The sequence below is a fragment of the Podarcis erhardii genome (assembly GCF_964252035.2).
Source record: "Podarcis erhardii genome assembly, chromosome: 10".
NCBI classification, from domain to species: domain Eukaryota; kingdom Metazoa; phylum Chordata; class Lepidosauria; order Squamata; family Lacertidae; genus Podarcis; species Podarcis erhardii.
The window spans coordinates 34,200,521-34,225,044 of NC_138500.1; the positions used below are offsets into that span (position 1 = coordinate 34,200,521).

The window sequence follows — 24,524 nt, forward strand, 5'->3', positions numbered from 1 at the left end:
GGATCGAGGAGAACACATTGAAAGAGAGGATGCCTTCAAAGACATGAAGCATGGAGTAAGGAGCAGGAGAGGTCAGATGGAGGGCAAACCCCCAGGGAATCCATAGAGGTTAGCAGCAAAGAAGGAGGAATGTGAGGAAGCAAAAGGGCGGCAGAGAACGAAGAGAAAGAGAAAAGCAGAGCGGTGCCTTGTACCAAGTCAGTCCAACAGTCCCTCTTACTGCGTACATTAGCCTTCCCCAGTCTGGTGCCCTCTAGATCAGCGGTTCCCAACTGGTGGTCTGGAGACTCTGGGGGTCCATGTAACCCACTCAGGGGGTCTGTGGCACCATTCATGTAACAAAAACTACCACAGAGATATCAAAACCTTCAAAAGTAGGGGGTCTATGGCTTGGCTGTTGAAAAACAGGGGCTCCACAGTACTTAGCAAATTGGGGGCCACTGCTCTAGATGTCTTGGACGGGGCTGGTCTACACTCATGGATAGCAGCAGCTATCTGGGATTTCAGACAGGACTGGGACCTACTTGGCAGGGCCACCTTGTCCTGAGAGGAAGCTCATGGTCATTTGGGACTGTTTAGTTCAGAAAAAAGGCAAAGGGAAGACATGCTAAAAGTAAAGGTAACGACTCTGCAAATGACTCTGGGGTTGTGGCACTCATCTCACTTTATTGGCTGAGGGAGCCAGCGTACAGCTTCTGGGTCATGTGGCCAGCATGACTAAGCCATTTCTGGTGAACCAGAGCAGCGCACGGAAACATCGTTTACCTTCCTGCTGGAGCCATACCTATTTATCTACTTGCACTTTGACGTGCTTTCAAACTGCTAGGTGGGCAGGAGCTGGGACTGGGCAACGGGAGCTCACCCCGTTGCGGGGATTCGAACTGCCGACCTTCTGATTAGCAAACCCTAGGCTCTGTGGTTTAACCCACAGTGCCAACCATGTCCTGCATAATAAAAATATGCACAGGACAGAGAAAATGGGCAGAAGGAACTCTCTCTCTTTCTCTGGTATTACTTAAATGAGTGACACTGAATGTTGACAGACAACACAAAGTAGTTTTACAGCTCCTAGTTAAACTATGGAATTCGTCACCACAAGACACGGGGATGGCCACCTACTTGGACTGCTTGAGAAAGGGGTTAGACAAATTTATGGAGGATCAGTCTACCAGCAGCTCTTAGTCCTGATGGCCGTGTACTATCTCTCCAGTACTGGAGGCAACATGTCTCTGAATACCAGTTGCCAGGGAACATGAGTGGGGAGGATGCTATCGTTCTCATGTCCTGCATGTGAGCTTCTCACACAGGCATTTGGTTGGTGGGAAAAGGATGGTTAACTAGATGGGCATTTGGGCTATCCCATCAGGGTCTTCTTAATTTCCTGTGTCAGAAATCAGTCTGTCCTGTTGCCATTGGCACATTTGTAGAATATGATCTGTAAACAGATTAAGCCTTCCTACTTCCAGCTTAGTTGGCTAAACACATTTACTCTGAAATAAGCCTCACTGTGTTTAAAAGGATACCTTTCCTAGTAAGTATGTTTAGGATTACTGATATCACACATGAATGTTAGCAGAACTAAAGCTGCTTCAGTACAAGTAAGCCAAGTGATGTGTCATTTGTTTCCTGGTGGGACACCTTGAGGGAAATATACTGAGCTGACCTTATCAGACTGATCCATAGTTTTTCCTTGTCCTCAAAGGATGTGAGAAAAAGAAAAAAGAAGCAGCTCTGTGTTAAAAGTTTGTGCAAAGGGTGCACCCCAAATGTGGAGGACAAGAATTTTACCCAAGGCTGTTGTTGGACCAGTAAGGGGGCACAAACCTAGAAAACATATTCCATAAACCATCCAGAGCTGAACTTGTTTATGTGATGCTCCCACAATGCCTGCTCTCACTTAGGAGTGCAAAAGTTTATAAACATTAAACTTTATAAACTTTTGCACTCCTAACTGAGAAACTAGGCATGTTGATTGTATAGCTTGCGACTGAAAAGGGCTAGCAATGGTTAAAAGAAAACACCTCACATTCAGGCAATACTGTCACTCCCGGGGGTAGGAATGAGGTATCAAAGTGTGATGAGCAGATATATTGGTTGAAAATCTGATGTCAGACTCATGAATTGACTTATTCAGTGCATTTTTTATCTGGGGAAAGTCAACACTGATGGGAGTTGCATTCGCATAATGTCTGAAGAGCACCACATCGGCCACCCCTGCCATACAGGCAAGTTCCCTTGCTTCCCTTTGTCTCACCTCTTTTCATCTGCCCTCCAACGCAACTTATTTTTTGCCTCTTCTACTTCCTATAGCATCTTTGCCTCTTTCATCTCATGGTTATTTTCGGCATTGCATGTATCTGATCCCAGACGCTCTCACAACACCTCCCCACCCAGCACCCTCCGTTCTCTGTACAATGTAAGGATCTCTATGAACACACCCAAGCACAAACATGCCATATAAACACAGAAATGCTGGTAATTAAAAATGGTCTGGGAGTGTCATGATGATATATGAATCATATTTCTATAAAAAAATATTCTTTTCCTTTTTCAGGGTTCATTGGCCATGAGACAAAGAGGGTTGAAGACTTTAAAACAGGAGTGCAGGGAACTTTAGGCCCTTTGTGTGTTGCCGAACCACAACTTCCATCAGCCACAGGCAGCATGGTCAATAGCCAGGCACGACGGGAGTTGTGCGTTAGCAAAAGTTCTCTTAGCAATTCTCTTATGATCTCCTTTAGTTCAGTCAGAGATGCCCGTTTGCCCCCAAGATTGAGGGGATGTAGCTTATGGTGCGTGCATATGACATCATGCATGTGGCGCATGTGTGTGACATCACTCATGGAGCATGTGCAACATTACGTCCTCTGGAAGAGGCTGAACACTCTGGCAGAGCCAGGCACTGAAGCTGCGATGTGTCATGTGTGTGATATCACGTGTGCAATGCACGTCAAGCCCCTCAATACTGAGGGGGCTGGGCTCCCTTCAAACAAATATCAAAGGTGCTGAAGACACCTCAGTCCCCTAGAGTTGACGCACCTGGTCACAGCCCCTTAGATATGCGAAGATGCACCCTTCAGTATAGTACAGTGGTACCTTGGGTAACATACACTTCAGGTTACAGACGCTTCAGGTTACAGACTCCGCTAACCCAGAAATAGTACCTCAGGTTAAGAAATTTGCTTCATGATGAGAACAGAAATCATGCTCCAGTGGCGTGGCGGCAGCAGGAGGCCCCATTAGCTAAAGTGGTGCTTCACGTTAAGAACAGTTTCAGGTTAAGAACAGACCTCCAGAACGAATTAAGTTCTTAACCCGAGGTACCACTGTATCTTGAAACCCTGCTATGGTCTTCGTACCTATGCAAAGTGCTTTGGTGGATATGTACCGTGAACAGAAATTGTCAAAAGAACACATTATCAATACACACCGTCTATAATTATTTATTAAATGCAGACCAATGTGTTCCATGTGGTATGAGAAATAAACAAATAAATAATAATATAATACATTTACAAGCACACAAGCAAAAACAAAACCTGAAGAATCCTTTCTCACAGGTTAAGGAGCAAAATTGTGCACTCCCCCCCCCCCCCAATGGGGAAAAGAAGCTTGACTTTCTCTGAATTGTGTCTTATTTTTCTTGAGCCAGTTGTAAAAGAGTTTCGCCAACTCCCCATTAAAATCTGAAACAACTTTCTGGAAGTGTTTGCCATATGGGTAAGGCTTGTGATAGCCAGTGTTCTTCCCCATCTGATATCATCATATAAAGCAATCATATAATATTAATCTTAATACTATTATGTGCTGGTCCTTATACAGCCAAAAACTGCACCAAGAGGAAACTATCAGAAGGAACCCCAAGGTTTGCAGAAGTATAGAAAATCTTCAGGAAGGTGCGAAACTCTTAGGAGAAAACCACCTCTCCAAACAGCCCAATGAGGAGACTGAGCAAGCTTAGTGACCACAAAATTGTGACTGGCTCTTGCAGGAAGGAGAATGAAAAACCAGGACAGGGGGAATAGAGCAGAGTAGAGTGGGAGGAATCCTGAACAGCAGCACTCCAATATGCAACATTTTGCTAGAGGTTAGCATTGGTATGTCCTAAAATGCTGTTTAATTAACAGTGGTAAAAGAGTTGCAGGAAACCCCACTGAGTTGAATGAGGCTGATCCCAGAGTAAGCGGGTATAGGATTGCAGCCTTAGTGGCATTCAATGAATTCCCTCCGCCGCCACCATTATGCTTCCAAAGTTTCCCTTTGTCACTGAAATCTGCTAATAATGACAGGCAGAAACCCGTGCTGAGAAGGTCTATAGGTAGGGATTTTTTGCCCTCAGGAGGGTTTGACTAACTGCTCTCTGTGGAGTTGTTGCCATGTTGACTTCAAGAGATCATGTTCATCTCTCATATAGCTTTGGCAGGAGATGGCCATGCATCAGTTTGCCCATCCCAACCTCTTGCGATCCGCCTCCGCCTCTTCCCCCCATAATGCATTATTTTGGTTGTTCACACCACTGTTCACACACTCAGAGGACTTCCTCATGTTTGTGTTTGTGTATTACATATAGTCAAGGGTCCTCTCTACACAACAGCACATAAAATTTGCATGTGCTAATTTATAGGAGGAGACGCATATTTAGAGATAATTATTCTAATCTACTATCCTGTTTCTATGCTGTCACACATCACTGCCTTCAAACTGCAGGATTGTCCTCTGCAAAGCAGAGCAATTTCCCCATCTCCCAACAGTCTTAATGTTAGGTCCCCTCAGCATGCTCAGTGGGCTTGGAAGTCTCACCAGGGGAGAGATTAGGCATCAATGGCAAAAGCAGGAAGTCTGTAAAGAAATCTCGTTCAAAGCTGTACACAGTTTTTAAACCTGTTTTCTTTCCGCCTCCCTCTGCTTTCTTCCTGTGTTTAAAGCAGATCTATAGACAGTTTGGAATGACTTTCACTTTTTAAAATACTGCAATTTCCTGGTTTGAAAACTGATTTGTTTTTGTTTGGGCCACTTCCCTTTGTGACTCAGTTCCACAAAAGCAGGTAGGGGGAATTTGACAGGATTTGAGGACAGCAGTGCTATTACAGGCCTGGCATTGCACGTGGGACTAAAGACAGCCACTGATACAGGCGACCTCTTTAAAGGAAGACATTCGGAGATTTCGCAGGCTTCTAAATGGTACAGTTATCATCGAATATTCCTGCAAATTCCAATGCTTCAAAGGGCAAAGGCGGAGTGGGGGGAGGTTAGGAGAAAACACAAATACATACATTTCAGGTATGTGGCCTGAGCCAAGAATATTCCTTGAGCTTTACTCACATTTTTACTCACAGGGAACCCCACGAGTGAATGGGATGGATATAATCTTTCCTGTTTGTGTTGTGAGGAGAAAAACAAGCTTGGGCAAAATGCTGAAGTATAGAATTCTCTGTGGAACTGAGAGAATCCATAAGCCCTATTTGGGAGATTGCCTCTTAAGCAATTGCAGCTGTGGAGGGGAAGAGCATGGCTAAGCTCACTGCCCCCCTCCCATTTATGGGCTGCCCCCCAGGTGATATAGAATCCTGCGCAAATCAGGGGTCTAAACCACACCGAGAGCTCTATAGAGAAAGCTCCATGCTTCAGACCTCCCCCCTCAGCACTTGGGTGGCAGAAGGCAGGGCAGCAAGGTAGCAAGAGTGGCATGATTGTAACCACACGAGGGGAGAGGCTACCTCAAAAAAAGCCTACAGCAATTCATTAAATGAAGGAACATGGTAAAAGAAAACATTATAAAGTGCCAAGTGTATGAAGGCAGATATAAAAGGTGTGCAGGAGAAAAAGACAGGCATCTTCCTTCATCCGCTGCAGCGCTGAGTTCTGTCCCTGATTTAATAAAAACTGAAGCACCGCTATATCCGTGATGATTTCCAGCACCTCCGCCGACTCAGAATGGCTTCTCTGGCATAAGTAGCAGGATGGCTACTTGACACCTTTCCCTCCAGAATACTCTTGGTATGGGCTGGTTCGGGTTTTCGGCCGTGGGATGGAGAAATCCTGCTGGGGCTCGAGGTTCTAGGCAAAAAAAGAGAAAGGAAGTGGAAATATAAGGTTTTTAAGTGACATATGTTCTGTTGAATGTTTCTTTTGAGAAAGCAGAGCTGCTTTTTAACTAGGTTGAGGAAGAGACTCCGAGCCCCCTGCCCCAACTTTTGCAGTGGCAGGTTGGTAGTGGCCAACTTTTCCCAAGACCTAGAAGAAAATCCAGTGCTTGGGTCACTTATAATAAAAGTGAGCCTAGGTAATGCAATGTATCGGGAAATCCTTTGTTAATCAGGGGGTAAAGGTCAACCAAACACTTAAGTCTGTAGCCTGCGATTCCTGATGTGGCAGGCTTTTTAAGAGAACCCTTCCAGACAAAACTGCATGCTAGATACATTACCACATGGTTAGTTTTGCATGGAAATATACTTGAGCCATTGGGGCTGGGTTGGGGTCATGGAAGCTTTTGGTGGCTGCAAAAAATGATTTCCTTTTAATTATTTTTCTAGAATGTTGCATAAGGTGAATAAAGAGCTTCAGTGTGATCCCAATCCCTCCTTCCCCAATTACTGGCATCTTCCGTTTGAAGTTTGGGCATGGAAGCTCCCCACAACCGCCTCTCTTTCTTTGCCTCTTTAGAAAAGAAGCAACTCGTCCACCATTCGCTATAAGCGCAGAGACTCATCACCTCCACAGCAATCATCTTTGACTGCTTAGAGGGGAGAGGCACACATTCATGACTGGTTAACAACCATGTGAGCAGAAGGAAGCATTGCCTTCACTCATACTTGACTTTGTTTGCCTCCAATAATATTAGCAGTGGCGTTAAAATGCTCACTGAGTGATCTCAGGTTGGCTGGGACGTTGCATACAGAGCCCACTATACAACTGCATCAAGCATTCTGCAGTTTACAGCCAATTCTATTACCTGCCCCAACATAAACTATTCTGTTGTCTCAATGCAGCCAAAACGAACTCATGTTACCCAGACATCAAATGCAGCTTGTTAGCTGAGTTGTTCTCTGTGTCCCACACAGCCCCAAGACCACATAACCTTATGTGAGTGGCAGCTCCACCACCAACTCGACAATGTTTAATAATTATCCAAACATGTTGAAATTCCTTCATAGGCCACTTGATTGAATGAAGTTGCATTGCAACAAATCATTCCCGTACTGAAAATCAAAGACTGTTTATTTACCTGCAGCTGGAAGTGAGTTGAATATGGAGGATATGAAGGACCACTGTTTGCATTTGGAACTGAAAAAGACAAGCAAGGGGAGGCAGTGAGGCAGTGTATTTAATATTGCCACAAAAACAAAGAAAACTCCATTTGCTTCCAGACAACCATCTACAGCAACAGTTGTGTATACACAATACAGTTAAAGCATCCTTGGAACTATAGCGTGGCACCCTGGGGTGCCTTGAAGGATGGTCAGGGGTGCTGTGGGCAACACTGGCCTCTGTTCCTTCTTCCCTTTCTCCCTCCTCTTTGACACCCTCTTGCATCTCTCCCAAAGGCTTGCATGGCTGTTTGTTACAACAGCCCTGGCTTCAAGCTCTGCAGGCAAATGGTGCCTCTGGGGCTGGCCAGGGGGTGCCTCCCAGGCCCCTGTGGGGCAGTGTGAGGAGACACCTCTCTTTCTGGCAGGGTGGGCAGCTCAGAGACTGGGGCAGCAGCTGTGGCTGCCCAGAGGACTCCCAAGGAGAGAGGAGAGGGGAAGAGGCTGAGGGAACACTCCACAAGGGAGGGTATTTGAAAAATAGTGAGAGGCTGCCAGCCCTGCAGGCAAGGGGTGCCATAACTGGGCTCCTGAGCCCCACAGGGGTGCCACAGAAAGAATGTAGTTGGTCAAGGAAGCTGTGGAGCCACAAAGGTTGAAAACCTCTGATCTAGTGTGTTGTGCAGCCCAGTCCAATTTGTATTTACTCAGAATGAAAGCCTTTGTCTTTTGCATAAAGGAAGGGCTGTAGCTCAAAGGCAGAGCATCAATGGGTGTAGCCAAGGGGGGGCAGGGAGGGGCAGCTGCCCCCCAAATCAATAAATATAAATATAAATACATAACTACCCCTGCCTAACAAAAGGCCTGCCCCCTAACAAAAATCCTGGCTACGCCCATAAGAGCATCTGCTTTGTATGCAGAAGTCCCTGGGTTAATCCCCAGCATCTCTAGGTAGGACTGGGAGAGAACTCTGGCAGTGGGCTAGATACTGGTCTAGATGCCCCTAATGGACCTTATTCCCAGGTAAGTGCATCTAGGATTTCAGCCACCCAAAAATATTTCCCATTTGGGGACCTGACTGAATCCTGATCCATGTGGTGTGCAACATGTTGATTTGAGATTTAAGATTTAAGATTTAAGAAAGAAAGAAAAGTGACAAATGAATGCCATAAATCATTATATAGGCTTTGGCTATATAAGCATTTACTTAGGTGGCAGTGAGCCTACACTACAGGAAACACTAGGAAGCTGGCCTCCCACCTTCCCTGTGGCCCAGAATTGTCCTAAAAAGTGCCTGCCTTTCCAAGGACACTTCCAGTGTGGCCCTCTTTGTGCTCTGCAACACCAAATGAGAACAAGGGAAGCTGTCTTAGGGAATGCTTTAAAATGGGTTAAAAAATAATAATTCAGCAGCATTCCTAAAACAGTCTGAATATTTTTAGCTTGCCAAAGATGCTCTCTCTATCACACAAAGCACTTTGCCAGTCCCAGACATACAGGCATTGCTATGGATAGCCATACCTTGCGCATTGTCTTCCTGAGCATAGGCTCGATTCTCTACTCCGTAGGTTTTTTTCAGGACTTTAGGCTGGCAGGCATCATTCTCCGGAGGGTAGTCTCCAGGCTTCCGTGGCGTGGTGAGGAAACAGAGCTCAGGCACTGCATATATCATCAGGAAGACCCACCCATTAGCTACCAGAGCAATGCTGATAGTGGGATCGTCCCATTCTGGCCTTTTCCCAAAGTCTGTCATGAACACGCTGATCCATGCCACCCAGATGCCTATGGAGAACAGGGCTGTGAAGAAGGTGTGTGTGCCATGCCTCTTCCACCTTCTGTATGACCCACAGAAAACAAAAGTGGAGACCACAAAGAGGAGGGCTATCAGGAAAAGCACGTAGATGAGAAGCAGAACGAAGTCCACGCGGCTTTTTTGTGTCAAACCTTTCGTGGAGTTCAGGGCTCTCAGCTCTTGACTGTTGATGGCTACGTACTGTATGGCGATAATAATCTGCACAATGGTCAGGCTGATGGCGAAAACCAGCAGCGCCAGTACCGAAAATGGGCGTCTTCCTCTCACCAGCTTGATGAGGTCGAAGGCATGGGCCAGGAGGCAGGCGAAGCAGAGGGCGAAGAGGACCCCGAAAAGAAAGAAGCGGGTGGGGGCAGTCCTCTCGTTGAGCCTTATAATGAAGGCAAAAGTGAGGCCGAAGATTCCTAGAGTGCCCAGAAGGAAGAGGAACTGGACAGGGATCAGGCTTCGCTTTGTGTTGTCTTGGACTTTACATACAAGGAAAACGAGCACAACGATCAGGATGGCTGTGACGACAGCACCAGCAGTAGCAAAGGATTCCACAACAACGCCCCAATAGTCCTTGGTGTCACAAAGGAAGTCATAGTCTCGATCTAAGCCTTGACAGACTGGCTGGGAGGTCATGGTGCCTCAGGACAGCCCTAAAGTGGATGCCGCCTTAAAGGAATACCTGTAGAAATTAAGAGAAGCATGATAAAGCATGATTTGAAAAAGAGAATGAAATGGACTACAACCCTACAATTCTATGAAACAGATAATATCAGAACAGCTGAACCAAGTCAGACACTACTTAGAGATGTCAAAGGAATCAAATAATTATTAAACTGATTCAGATAAAGCCTTATTTCATTAACTGAGTTATGGATTATGGAATCTATGGTGAACTAATCTAGTAGTACCATTATATTTACAAATATTATTTACTACAGTGAGGATCGTGTAATCAAAAGGCATACATTGCCTTACCTCCGCCTTCAAAAGACTAAAAGTTATTGTCCCAGTTCAGATAGTCACTTCCCAGCTTACTTGGTTTGCCAGCCGAAAATGAGCAACCATCTGATGAAAGACCAGAACACCTGGAGATGGGGGTGCTTGGAAAGCTTTTGCAGATGACCTAGTTTTGACTCTGCAGGAGCCAGAATCTAGTACGAAAAGAGTATTACAACTGATACAGGATTTTGGTCGGGTGGCAGGATTTAAATTAAATAAACAGAAAACTAAAGTGTTGGGAAAAAATTTGACAGATACAGAGTCGGAAAGGTTTCAGAGAGAAACAGAACTAACTATGGTTAAAAAAGTAAAATACCTAGGGGTAAACATAACAGCAAAAAACCTGAGTCTATTTAAGGACAATTATGAAAAATGTTGGTCTGAAATTAAGAGAGACTTGGATAGTTGGACAAAATTGAAGCTTTCTTTGTTAGGCCGAATTGCTGCTATCAAGATGAATGTATTGCCAAAAATGTTGTTTTTGTTTCAAACATTACAGATCGTGGACAAAACGGAGTGCTTCCGGAAGTGGCAGAAAGATATATCCAGATTTGTCTGGCAGGGCAAAAAGCCCAGAATTAAGTTTAAGATATTAACAGATGCGAAAGAAAGAGGGGGCTTTGCCCTGCCAGACTTAAAGTTGTATTATGAAGCCGCAGCTTTTTGCTGGCTAAAAGACTGGCTACTTCTCGAAGACACTGACGTGTTGGACTTGGAAGGTTTTAACAATGCTTTTGGTTGGCATGCATACCTATGGTATGACAAAGTTAAGATCAATAAGGCCTTTAAGAACCATATTGTCAGGAAAGCAGTGTTTAATGTCTGGACAAAATACAAAGACTTACTGGAAAATAAAACTCCAAGGTGGCTCTCACCTCTGGAGGCTAAGGCCCTAAAAAGACCCAATATGGAGGCTAAATGGCCAAAATATTGGGAAATATTAGAAAAAGATGGAGACAATTGGAAATTGCAGAGTTTAGAGAAAATGAAGGATAAGGTGCGAGACTGGTTACATTATGCTCAGATTAAAGAAGTTTTTAAAAATGATAAAAAGTTAGGGTTCCAGGTGGAGAAATCGAAGTTAGAAACTGAATTGTTAGAACCAAAGACTAAGGTATTATCTAGAATGTATAACTTGCTGTTAAAATGGAATACACAAGACGAAATGGTCAAATCGGTTATGATAAAATGGGCACAGGACATTGGGCATAACATTATGTTTGAGGACTGGGAAAGGTTGTGGACCACTGGGCTGAACTTCACCGCATGTAATGCTCTGAAGGAAAATGTAATGAAAATGATATATAGATGGTACATGACCCCAGTTAAACTTGCCAAAATATACCATTCGTCTGATAATAAATGTTGGAAATGTAAAGAAAACGAAGGAACATTCTTTCACCTCTGGTGGACATGCCCTAAGGTGAAGGTCTTCTGGGAAATGATATATAATGAGCTGAAAAAGGTATTTAAGTATACCTTCACTAAGAAACCAGAGGCCTTCCTTCTGGGTATTGTCGGCCAGAAGGTGTTAAAGAAGGACCGAACATTCTTTATGTATGCAACAACGGCAGCAAGGATACTCATCGCAAAAAACTGGAAAACTCAAGATCTACCCACACTGGAAGAGTGGCAGATGCAACTGATGGACTATATGCAACTGGCCGAGATGACAGGCAGAATCCGTAACCTGGGAGAAGAGAAGATGGAGGAAGACTGGGAGAAATTCAAGAAGTATTTACAAAAACATTGTAATTTGGTTGAATGCTAAGAAGGATGCTAGATTATAAAAAACTGGCCACCACTAAATTAGATTGAAATTTGATGATAAGTGAGACTAAAGAAAATATAAAATTTTTTTGGAAGAAGTGCTAGATTATATTTGAATGAGTGGACATGAGATTGTAAACAAGTTGATAATTTGTTTGGAAAAAACTTTTAACGATGTAAATGGGAGCGGGAGACGTGAGGAAGTCCAAAGAAGTGATGAAATTATGTCTGTGATAGAAGTAAGACTGTTTATTATTTGTACATTTATATTTAAAAACTTTAATAAATATTTATAAAAAAAAAAAAAAGAGATGGGGGTGCTTGCACTTGTATTCCTTGCAAGTATGCAAGAAGTGCCTGTGTATTTTGTAACTTGGGTATAGTATTTTCAGGGTGCAATTGCCTTTTGAAGTTTCAGACTAAAGAGCTATATATGGCATGGCTTGAAGTTTGGCAGTGTAATCTCCAGCGAGCATTAAAGGTAAAGGTAAAGGGACCCTGACCATTAGGTCCAGTCGTGACTGACTCTGGGGTTGTGGCGCTCATCTTGCTTTATTGGCCGAGGGAGCCGGCATACAGCTTCCAGGTCATGTGGCCAGCATGACTAAGCCGCTTCTGGCAAACCAGAGCAGTGCACGGAAACGCTGTTTACCTTCCCGCCAGAGTGGTACCTATTTATCTACTTGCACTTTGAGGTGCTTTTGAACAGCTAGGTTGGCAGGAGCAGGGACCGAGCAACGGGAGCTCACTCCGTCACGGGGATTCAAACTGCCGACCTTCTGATCAGCAAACCCTAGGCTCTGTGGTTTAACCCACAGCACCACCAGCAGGCATTACTGGTTCTTTTTTGCCTTCTGCATAGTCAAACTTTGTTGGGTTGCTTGTTTTTACAGACTTTCAGTGTGGGGAGTCCAAAGGAATGAAAAATGGAAAGTGAAACTTGAACAGAGTTACAGAAAAATAAATACATATCACTTTTTCCCATGAAAAATGCCTCTCTGTGTGTGATTGTGTGTGTTGAGTGCATACAGTGGTACCTCGGGTTACAGACGCTTCAGGTTACAAACACTTTGGGTTACAGACTCCGCTAACCCAGAAATAGTACCTCAGGTTAAGAACTTTACCTCAGGATGAGAACAGAAATTGTGGCGCAGCGGCAGTGGGAGGCCCCATTAGCTAAAGTGGTACCTCAGGTTAAGAACAGTTTCAGGTTAAGAACGGACCTCCAGAACGAATTAGGTTCTTAACCCGAGGTACCACTGTAATTGTGTGTGGGTCTGACCCCACTCACTTTAGGGTCTGGCACTGCCCTCTAATGGAATGTGACATTTTGGGGCAAATGTGGGCCACCAAATTTTAATGTTTTGAGTCAGGCCCCAACTGCCTGCAGGTTCAGGCGAATGCATCGCATTATCCAAAGGACTGTCAACACTGTATCAAGCAGGAACACCCCTTTCCTCCATCTGCCGTATCCTCAGAGGCATTCCTTCAGATAACTGAAAACAGAAAACTCACCATAAAGACTGAATGTTGGGTAAGTTGCTTCTTCTGGTGAGAAATTTCCAAATCAGAACCCCTATGCGTCATTTTAACATTAGCACTTGCCTTGGTTGTACAAGGGCCACTCAGAAATCCCCCCACCCTCTCCATTTCTGAGAAAAAGAAAAATACTTTTAAGCACTCAGGCTGTAGACCTATGCAAACTTGCTGCCAAGTAAACATGCATAGTATCGGGCTGCAAATCATTCATTCACTGCCTGGTTTGCTACCCTCCACTTAAAGGTGTATAGCTATCTTAAAACCACATGCAGCTGATAGCTAGAGGTCAAACAGCCAGATCCACAAACCAATTAAACAGTGCTGCATGCGTTTGAACAGAATGAACACATTGACGCCAACGGGACACCGACTTGCTTAATAATAGCAGGGTTAAATCAACAGAATTCCAGGTACTCCAGTTAAGACTTGCTAGCTGTGAGAACGCAAAATAAATCTACAGGGAAGGTGTCGGTCGTGGCATGCTTTGCGCACCAGTGCATATACATAAATAAGGATTTTGTTTTGTTTTGCACTTTTCAGATTCTAGGAAAGAGCCAGAGAATGGCTGTCGATGGGGGTCTTTGTAATGCTTAAAAAATGAAAGGAAAATCCCATCTGCAGACTAGCAATCCAGAAATGAAGCTACAAACTGCACTACAGCAGCATGCCCTGGGGTCAGGCTGAGAAAGAGCCACAGGACTCCCTCCTACCAAACCTCTTGCTCTACGATCCCATCACGGTCTTTGATTTACCTTGAGTGTGCTCTGTGCTCCCACGGCTAGACGCGTCTTCTTCAGTAGCAGAGGGCAAACCAGGGAAATTCCTGCCACACACCCACTCGGCAAATCTCAGCTCTGCTCGTTCTTCTCTCCCCGAGCGAGACAAGCAGCAAAATTGCTCTCTCACACTCTAAGGGCAGCTTTAAAAGCAAATGAGGAAAAAAGCAGAGATGATGGAGTAGGGACACGCCTATTCCAGTTCCACTACTCCTGGTGCTGTTATAAATATAACGTCCCGGTGCCAGGAGATGAGGTAAAAATGTCTGACGTCAACAGGACAGTCACCCCAGCAGCTGGGTGGGGAAGGATCCTGCGCCTCTCCCCACCCCACAATTGAATCCATGACCATTCATCAAGTCAGTTGATAAACTGCACATCTCTGGGAGTTGAGAAACCAAGAGGATATGGGCTGGTGGGAGACCCCTGGCCAACAATAACACCATTGTGCTCCTCCTCCCCTTCATTGCTTTCTATACTTACCTAACATTCAGCTACGTTAATGTACTGAGGAAGTTCAAGAGTGACCATGAGGAACAGTCTCCCTCTCCCTCTCCCTCTCCCTCGTTCTCTTTCTTCTTTGTACATTCGATCCCTGGAGCAGAAGCTGCTCATGCCTGTAGACGCTGAGGAATTTCCAGTGCTCATCCTGCTGAACAAATCAGATGTTTTGCCATCCAGATCAGCTAAGAAAAAAATATACAGAGGATATGTGCACAGACTCACACTCAGAGCCGGCTCACCCATGAGGCAAGGCAAGGCAAGGCAACTGCCTTAGGTGGTAGGATCCATGGGGCAGCAGATCTGGCCTCCAAGAATGCATTGCCCACAGCTGTTGCCACAGTGGCAGCAACGGCTGTGGTACAAGCCTTGGAAGTCAGATCTGCCACCACCTTGGCAGCCCCCCACCCAGTGTCACCGCTACAGCGACCTCTTGGCAAATAAGAGGTGCTGCTGGTGTCCTTCTACCCCTAGGGAGGAAATGGCGGAGCTGCCCTTGGAGTCTCCTAGGCTCCACTCCTGCCAAGCTTGATTTAGAACAGGCCTCTTCCCTCCCATGATGGTCTTTGATTCCCTTCAACCATCGGGTAAGGTTGATTTGACACACACCTTTCTTCCCAATGTGAATTTTCACTTACCCCTTTGTACCTGATGTAGATCTTTATTTCTCCCTTCTTCTCTGGCAATGGATGCCATTTTGTGGCTCACCTCAGGTTCACACTGCACTTCCTACAAGTACACTTCACCACGGCCAAACCAGGCTCAAGGCCAGCACTGAGAGTGGAAAAAGCATCACAGGTTATGAAATTTGCTTTGTGTTATTATTTCAAAATGGGTGCAGTGTATGAAACTAACCTGATATAAGGTAACTGTAGGTGTCTGCCACAGGCATCTTAACTGGGGAAGCCATTTTGCTGATGATGTAGTAGCAGAACATATCTATTCTCAGTGTTCAAATTAAAGGAGGTGTGATGCCCGGACACTGAGGTCCAGCGCCGAGGGCCTTCTGGAGGTTCCCTCACTGCGAGAAGCCAAGTTACAGGGAACCAGGCAGAGGGCCTTCTCGGCAGTGGTACCTGCCCTGTGGAACGCCCTCCCACCAGATGTCAAAGACAAGAACAACTACCAGACTTTTAGAAGACATCTGAAGGCAGCCCTGTTTAGGGAAGCTTTTAATGTTTAACAGACCACTGTATTTCAATACTTTGTTGGAAGCCGCCCAGAGTGGCTGGGGAAATCCAGCCAGTTGGGTGGGGTATAAATAAAAAATGATGAAGATGATGAGCCCCCTCCCAGCTACTATTTTTCAAAGGCCGCTGTGGGCATCATCTCAACAACAGCTGATGAGGTGACTCAGGGGATTGTAGATTTCCTTAAGGTCCCTTTACCTTTCCCCCGGTTGTGACTGGTGCCAATGTGACTGGTGGGACGGGAGGCAGGAAGGTCAACGTCCAAGGGAGCTAGAGCCAATGGCAGGCAGAGTCATCACAGCTAGTTGTAAGAAGGCAGGCAGGTGAAGGCTGGCTGAGTGCAGGCTGAGGTTGGTGGAGCAGTGCCCCATACCCCCAAATAATTTGAGCACTGGACTCTGGTTACATACTACTGGAAGCAAGGAAAGACAAATGGTGCCTCAGTGGGTGCCTCATGCCAGATTTAACTGCCTGGCAGCTGGGCAGTACCCCCCAAATAGGACTTGGAGACAGAACTTCTGGAGGGACAGAGGTGAGCCAGTCAATGATCCCAGCAGGCTCGGCTCCAGAACAGAAGGAGTCTGTTGTAAGTCACATAGCCAGGCATGAAGAAGGCTTTGCCAGAGCAGTGAACTGAAGTCTGAATGGGAGTGCAGGTCATCATTTTAATTTTTCACCTGGGCTGTCCAAATACCTGAGGTTAGCCCTAGGGGCCCAAGCAGCACAGGTGCAACCACACCCTGAGCTAATCTCGAATATGTTGAGGCCACGTGAAACAGCATTTTGGCTGGTTTGACAGCAGCTTTGCCAAGAATGCTTTCATTGATTTTATTCTAAGAAGCGTCAAGCGATGATGTGTAAAAAACAGAAGAGAGGCTATTAAATATTAAATGCACACGGCAGGACAGGGCACATACTATTGTGTCCTGTGTGCTTTTGAATGCTGATAACTATCATAAGGGACACATAGGATTTGGGATTTCTTCATGTGGCCTAAATAGCCTCACAATGGAAAATGGAGAGTCAAGATGCAGGGAAGATATAATCAAAACAGTGCTGTTTGGATTCACTGGCAGAGACTAGGGAGGATCTGACCAATGTCAACAGAACCAAGTCAGAAAGTGTCTCTGTCTGCAGCAAGCCCTGTTAGAGGACATTGAGCTATCAATGGAACATGTAATGTAAATAAATAATAATAACTGTGGATATATGAGTTTTGAGACTTATTGATTTAAATAGGTTCCACCCTCTGTCCTGTCCTGTTTTTTTGCTGTATTATCACTGTGATGCCACATTCACCCACCCCCCCAGAATTCTCCATTCAGTGCTGTTATCTTATATGGGACTGTGAATCAGAGCTTCAGAATACAGTACTGTATTTGCTCTGATAGCTGAAAAAGCAAACATAATCAGGGCACCAAGTTCAGTGACAAATATCCTTTACTATATACTCTGGGTGTGGCCAAAGACACATTTGATAATGTCACTAAAAGTTAAGAGTCCCATATAAATATTACTAATAATATTACTAATGCTAATATTTATTTTGTTCCATCATAGTATGGTTTATAATTCATGATGCTTACTGCAAATGATGTTTCCGTCTTTTATTTTGGGCTTTTGAAACAACAGTGTGTAACACTGTTCTTTAATATTGCCATTTGACAGCCAAGAAATTCAGCCGGTGTCTGAGATACAGTATATATTTTGCTCAAGCCTTACTGTGTTTATGTTAGCACATATCTGAACGCAGGTTTTCCTGCTTCAGATTTGACACTATACAGAATTCAAGAATCTTTCTATCCCCTGAAAAGAAGGTATCTGTTCAGTTTTCAGCAACGCGATGCTGTGGGGATTTCACTTCAAGACAGTACAAAGTGGCTTCCTCCCTCTCTCTCTCTCTCTCTCTCTCTGGGTCCCTCTAAACAATCTCTCTCTCTTTTAGTATCCATCTTGATTTGCTTTCACAAAGCTTATGCAGCGGTTAGATTATACCCAGCTCTTACTGAGCATTTGTTTTGATTGGTTTGTGGGGTGGTTATATAGAAATGAACATCCATCCTGCATTCATTCTGACTTGCTTACTGGGGAGTTTACACGTCTCCCCGTTAGTTATCTACTCATTCCATACTTTTCAGTGCATTTCCCTGTCACTTTCCATAGAAAGTCTGTGAAGCATTCAATGTCCAGAATAGAGCTCTAAAGCTTTTTGTCACTAGTCAAGCCACCAAATGAAACAAACTAGTCTGACATACTCTGGGACATTAGCTATGTCTCATCAAAGGCTGTGAGTACCATTTTTCTGCACCTACAGGAAAGGGAAGGGACTGGGAGGACAGATAGCTAAGAAAGGGAGGGTGGACAAACAGGCAACAGATTCCAGTGCCTCAGGAAGCTCTGGAGTGATATTTTGGTGTGAGTGAGAGTAGCAAACATGTAAGCACTGGGAAGGACTACGGCTTGAGGGTGAAAAGAAGAGGGTACCAGAATGTCGCAAAATGTCCCATGGGCAGCAAAGGGGCTTCTTCTTCCACTTTGTTCTTTTCATGCTGTAAGGAGGCTAAAATAAAGGGAAACTAAAATAAATCTGGAACTAGAGGCCTCACCTTTTACTTATGTCCTTTGGCATGTTTAACATAATGAGTCATTTGATTCTTACTTGGGCTAGAGTTTTAAGGAGTGGCTTTCCGGTGTAAATATGCGGTAAAGAAGCAGCTAGGGAGAATAGCAAACATACACATCATCAGGGGCACATTGGAAGTGTGATATGTAAAGCTGCCAAAAGAACACAAAATATAAAGTCAAATGTAAATTTGCTATGATTTATATAGAGAGGGGAAGGGAGAGAAAGTAATGGAAGCATCAAACAGCACTCTGGACAAGTTTGTTCTGGATCCTGGTACGATGCCATTAATCACTAAAATGATATATTTTGTTACTGTGACTAAGAAAACATAAATTTTAAATTCTGATAGCTAAACTGTGCGAGATAACGATCTTGATAGCTTGACCGTTGAGCCGTGTACTCAGACAGCTTTACGATCCCAATCAGTCATTTACAGCGGTCCGGCACGCTTCCTTCTAGCTGCGCACGTAAGTCTGCTGTCTCTTTGGCCACGGCTCAGCAGAGTGGCTTACAGCGGTGTAAAACAGTCTTTTTCTCCCTTGCTCCATGCAAGGATACACAGACAGATTCGTCTATTTACAGTTGTTTATTGAAACATTTCAGCCCATCGCTGCTTGCAGCCATGTCGAAAACATGTCCGTCTCTCTCAAGACACACAGAGAGAACAACAAGTGATCAGTCTCCTCCCAGACTCCTCCCAGCTTCTAAAGCTGACGTCGGAAAGTGACGCACAGCTCAGAACACTTAACCAGTTAAGTTCTGAACCCTCACACACCCCCTTGCGTTGCTTTCTGACAAAACCTGTGTAACATCTTCAGCAACACCCTGTGAGATCAATCCCTTCCCAAATGCCTTGCGCCCTACCTTGGCGTACCTGTTGGGCATCTGTGGAATTACCTCACAACTCTCAGAATCGCACTGTGCGAAACTTACCCACGTACCTGTGGCCTGGTACCTCTCAGGTGGAATACCCTTGGTTGTGCGACTGGATCGCCTAGGCACAAACTCTGGTATTTCCTCTGGCTCACTGTCACCAGCAGGTGTGTCCTCTGCATCACAGGATTCCCCCTCTGACTTAAAGCGTCTTTGAATCCTCTCCATTACACTTACAGGAGAACTAGGCTCACTCTTGGGCTGTCCTTTCCTAACAACTTGTGGAGACGCCCCACCCTGCTCCTGACCCTGGTCAGTGACCTGGTCGTCATCAGCAGACTCAGCCTCTTCTTCCTCTGCCTCATCAGAACTGTCTTCTGGGTCAGAGAGACATTCTGAAAGAACATCACGCCTGACAGGAGTCTTTGACTTTACATCCTCCTGACAGAAATCAGCGTGTTTACTGATCAGCACCTTACTCTGATCACCTGACGGATATGCAAATCTCCATGCACGAGCATCTGGCTCATACCCACAGAAGATCATTTTCTGGACTTTGGCTCCATCTGGCCCTTGCAAAGCCTTAGGCACAGGGACAACCGCAGGAGATCCAAACTTGCGCAGAAAGTGAACCTGGGGTTTGCGGCCATTCAACAACGAGTACGGTGTGTCACCTACCAGTGAGTTGTAGACACGATTCCAGGTGAACGACACACAACGGATTCCCTCCAGCCAAAACTTTGGAGGTAACCTGGCTTCTTTCAGCATCACCTGTCCAGCCTTAACCAGAGCTTCACTTCTCAGCTCTGCCACCCCCCTCTTACTGGGTGAAGTAACTGTGTGACGTATCCCTCTTCTGTGAAAGAACTGCTGCAAAGCAGAACCAGTGTACCTAGCATTTCTGTCACTAATGATCGCTTGAACCCTGGTGGAGAATCTCTGTTCCACCCCCTCAACCCAGCTCTTGATCAGCTGTGCTGCATCCTCCCTGGATTTGAGACCGTGAGTCCAGGTGCTCTGCGAAAAATCATCCAAAAAAGTTAGCAGAAACCTGGCCCCTCCTAGACTTGGTTCCTTGACAGGACCTGCCAAATCTATGTGAACCAGCTCAAAAGGTTTAGTGGTTACCCGTTCCACCTTTGGGTAACTGCACCCTTTCACCTTTGCTTGCTTGCAAGTGTCACAGTTAATGGCACTTCTGCAATCTCGAATCTTACAACCTGTGGAAACCTCGGGTAGAACCTGCAAGTCTTCTACCGAACCATGAATGGTTCTCCCATGCCATGCACAAGCACATTGAACATGAGTGGGAACTGTAGCACGCTGCGCCTGTGCTCTCTCAACCTTCCCCTCACCCCCAAGAGACGTTTTAAGAATGAAAAGATCATTCTGCCCCTTCTTAACCTTGGCAAGTAACCTCCCTCCTCTGGAGATTGTGCAGACATCATTTTCAAAACAAACTTTGAACCCCTTACTTAACAAATAAGGCACAGATAACAAACAATGATCCCCCTCTGGGATAACACAAAACTGCAGCGTCTCCTGCAAAACAGAAAGGAAAACGTTAGTGACAGTTTTAATCTGGGTTCTCTGTCCATTTGCGAACATAACAGTTTGTCCGGCCGGAATTGCCGTGCAATTCCCCATCTTGACTGCAGATGTCTCTGGAACCATGTTGCGGTTAGCTGCTGAGTCAAGAACAAAGGCCATTTCAAAACTTTCCATCCTGCCGTCTTCGAACAATGCCATACTCGCAGAGACTTGATAAGCCCCTTCCTGCTGTTTCCCACGGCCACCTGCACGCCTGCTTGCCTGGCTTCCTGCCTGGCCAGGCCTGTTGCCATGGAAACCGGGCTGGTTCCCATGGGAAGTGTCCTTGCAAACATCCTGCATCGGCTCTGTGCTCCGGTGGGGGCAGCTGCCATGCAGACGTTGTACTCCAGTGGAAAAACACTGCCCGGGGCTCCTCCCAGCTGGCCTGGCCTTCCTCCTTCTGGAACGGCGCCTCCCACCAGCCTGGCCCGCCCTGAAGCTGCTCTCCGCTTCAGCAACAGTGGAAAGTTTCTTAAACTTGCCTTTGGAACTCTTCGCCCCCCCGATCTGCTCACCAGCGCTCCCATCGGGAAATGGGCCTGCCAGCCCAGCGTCTCCAGGGCTCTGGCCTTCTGCTGAAGCTTCACACAAACTTCGCAGCACATTCCAGGCAGCCCCTGGTGTCTGTACACCTTCTAAATGGGGCCTCAGTGAAGCATCAACGCATGCTCTGAGCATATTCAGCTCCTGTTGCATTTTCTGCTGGCCATCGTCCCAGCTAAGGGGTGGTGCTTTTGGCTCCCTCTGGCTTCCTTCCCAAAGCCCATGGACCAGGAACCAGCCCCTTATTCTTCTGCTCCAGGTTGCCCAACTTTTTAAAGTGAGCTTTTCCACCGGCATATCCTGGCTCTCTGCCATTTTCTCCCGTTCTCCCAAGGGGGCCCAAGCTTACTTACGATCAGGTACAGCTTCTCTGCCTCACCCTTCCGTGGAGAAACGACAGCAGCTGCGTCTCAGCTTTTAGCTCCAGCCAGCTCTCTGTATCAGAAGCTCTCACTGTCTCTCGGAAGCAGGCAAAAACTCCCTCTGCTTCCCGGCATTAGGCTAGACTCAAGGAATGCAGCTTCCAACCTCCAGCTAGCTTCCGTGCCGACTTCAAAGCGTTCCTGGAGCTCACACCGACTGTTTTACGAGCGTTACTGACCTTCCATAACCTGTGCGAGATAACGATCTTGATAGCTTGACCGTTGAGCCGTGTACTCAGACAGCTTTACGATCCCAATCAGTCATTTACAGCGGTCCGGCACGCTTCCTTCTAGCTGCGCACGTAAGTCTGCTGTCTCTTTGGCCACGGCTCAGCAGAGTGGCTTACAGCGGTGTAAAACAGTCTTTTTCTCCCTTGCTCCATGCAAGGATACACAGACAGATTCGTCTATTTACAGTTGTTTATTGAAACATTTCAGCCCATCGCTGCTTGCAGCCATGTCGAAAACATGTCCGTCTCTCTCAAGACACACAGAGAGAACAACAAGTGATCAGTCTCCTCCCAGACTCCTCCCAGCTTCTAAAGCTGACGTCGGAAAGTGACGCACAGCTCAGAACACTTAACCAGTTAAGTTCTGAACCCTCACATCTGAGTTTCTGCCTTCATCGGTTGCTCTTCAACAGTTGCTCTTATGAAAATGCTGCTCTTTCCAAAGTTGCAGGTTTGAGGATGTGGTGCTCAGAAGACCTTCATTTGTCAAAATCATCAATTTGTGGTTTCTAAAATGTTTGCATAGGTCAATTGTAGCTTTACCTGCATACAGGATATGACATCCCTTTTTTTGCATTCAATGATATAAATTATATTACAGGATCCACAGGTAATGTATTGTTTGATGTATTATTATTATTATTATTATTATTATTATTACTACTACTACTACTACTATTTACCCACCCTAAGGTCTCAGGGTGAGTTACAATATTGAAACACAATATTAAAGAGTTTAAAACAGCTGACTATGTTCTACTTCTCCTGGTGCTTTTGAAGGTAGCTATCACCAAGAGATACACACAGGTGATTCAGGGTTTGGAATTACATGGATGAGATCCATGATTGCTGATCTGTGGTACAGCTCTCACTAATAGTTTGCATAGATTTGGAAGCTGGCAGAATGATACCTTTAGCAAGCCACTCAGTATTTGCTAACAAAAGGTAGCTTTCTCTTATTACCAGGTGATAGGAGATGCTGGATGGAAATCTACCGCAAATGAGATATATTGCTCTTTGTTACTTGGCACCTCATTTGATGCAGGAGGCTTTCTCTAAACAAAATGGAAGCTTGGTGGATGTAGAGGATGTCCTCTTCGCAGAAGGTGTTCTTTCAGCTCTCTGATCCTTCATTGATATTTATCTTTGTTGCTGCAAATGAATTTGCTCCTGAAAGCCAAGGTGTAGACACTTTTTGAAAATACATGCTTTGGATAGCAGGATTTCCAGCATAGTTTAGATGTGGGCATTATCAGGGGATTTGTTATAAAGAACAGTGGGTATTTTATTGTTTGCAATGGTGAGGAGGACATCAAGAAAAGGGATGTGCGGATTGTCAGTGGTGCTGTTGAATGTAAACTTGGTAGTTGGATGAGAGATGCGGGTGGTGCTGTGGTCTAAACCACTGAGCCTCTTGGGCTTGCCGATCAGAAAGTCAGCAGTTCGAATCCGTGTGACGGGGTGAAGTCCCATTGCTCTGTCCCAGCTTCTACCAGCCTAGCAGATTGAAAGCACACTAATGCAAGTAGATAAATAGGTACCACTGAAGTGGGAAGGTAAACGGCATTTCTGTGCACTTCAGCACTCATCACAGTCCTCCATGTGCCAGTAGCAGGTTAGTCATGCTGGTCACATAACCCAGACAGCTGTCTGTGGACAAATGCCAGCTTCCTCAGCCTGAAAAGTGAGATGAGCACCACACCCCATAGTCACCTTTGACTGGACTGTCCAGGGGTCCTTTACCTTTTACCTTTAGTTGGATGAACAGAGTTTTGATGTAATTTGTAAATTGTTCTAAGTTCAGACCACAAAGATATTGGCGCCACCATGCAGGTGGTTTCTTAATGAGCTCTTATGGGTTGTCTTGTTAAAGTTTTCCCAAGAATAGATTTCCGTAAGATGGAGCAACAGTAGCACAATAGCCATGCCTTGTACTTGCAAGTGATGCTCTCCTTTAAATGTTGTTATTACAAGTAAGCAGTGCTTTTTTAAAGAGGGTACTGAAGGGTATGGGGACGTGGGTGGCGCTGTGATCTAAACCATAGAGCCTAGGGCTTGCTGATCAGAAGGTCGGTGGTTCGAATCCCCGCGATAGGGTGAGCTCCTGTTGTTCGGTCCCAGCTCCTGCCCACCTAGCAGTTCGAAAGTACGTCAAGTGCAAGTAGATAAATAGGTACCGCTCCGGCAGGAAGGTAAACGGAGTTTCCATGCGTGCGCTGCTCTGGTTCGCCAGAAACGGCTTAGTCATGCTGGCCACATGACTCGGAAGCTGTCCGCGGACAAATGCTGGCTCCCTCGGCCTATAGAGCGAGATGAGCACCGCAACTCCAGAGTAATCCGCGACTGGACCTAATGGTCAGGGGTACCTTTACCTTTACTGAAGGGTATGAAGTACTGGCACCTCTCTCTTT

At 45.6% G+C, this 24,524-nt stretch overlaps 1 protein-coding gene across 1 annotated transcript; it reads right to left on the reverse strand.

The window, feature by feature from the left end:
* Positions 1-4,533: 4,533 nt before the first annotated feature.
* Positions 4,534-14,309, reverse strand: LOC309351572 (retinoic acid-induced protein 3-like). The gene is made up of 4 exons (XM_081879334.1): positions 14,112-14,309; positions 8,769-9,730; positions 7,226-7,284; positions 4,534-6,057 (listed from the first exon to the last, which is right to left on the reverse strand). The coding sequence occupies exons 2-4, from the start codon at positions 9,682-9,684 to the stop codon at positions 5,965-5,967; spliced, it is 1,068 nt and encodes a 355-aa protein (XP_081735460.1). The 5' UTR covers positions 9,685-9,730; positions 14,112-14,309; the 3' UTR covers positions 4,534-5,964.
* Between the last annotated feature and the right edge of the window lie 10,215 nt (positions 14,310-24,524).

Bases quoted from the DNA above. Each gene is read 5' to 3' on its own strand.
- LOC309351572 (XM_081879334.1), bottom strand. From the start codon at position 9,684: ATGACCTCCCAGCCAGTCTGTCAAGGCTTAGATCGAGACTATGACTTC. The intron at 7,285-8,768 runs GTATGGCTATCC...TGTCTTTTTCAG, and splicing joins TCAGGAAGACAATGCGCAAG to TTCCAAATGCAAACAGTGGT. The intron at 6,058-7,225 runs GTAAATAAACAG...TTTTTTGCCTAG, and splicing joins CAACTCACTTCCAGCTGCAG to AACCTCGAGCCCCAGCAGGA.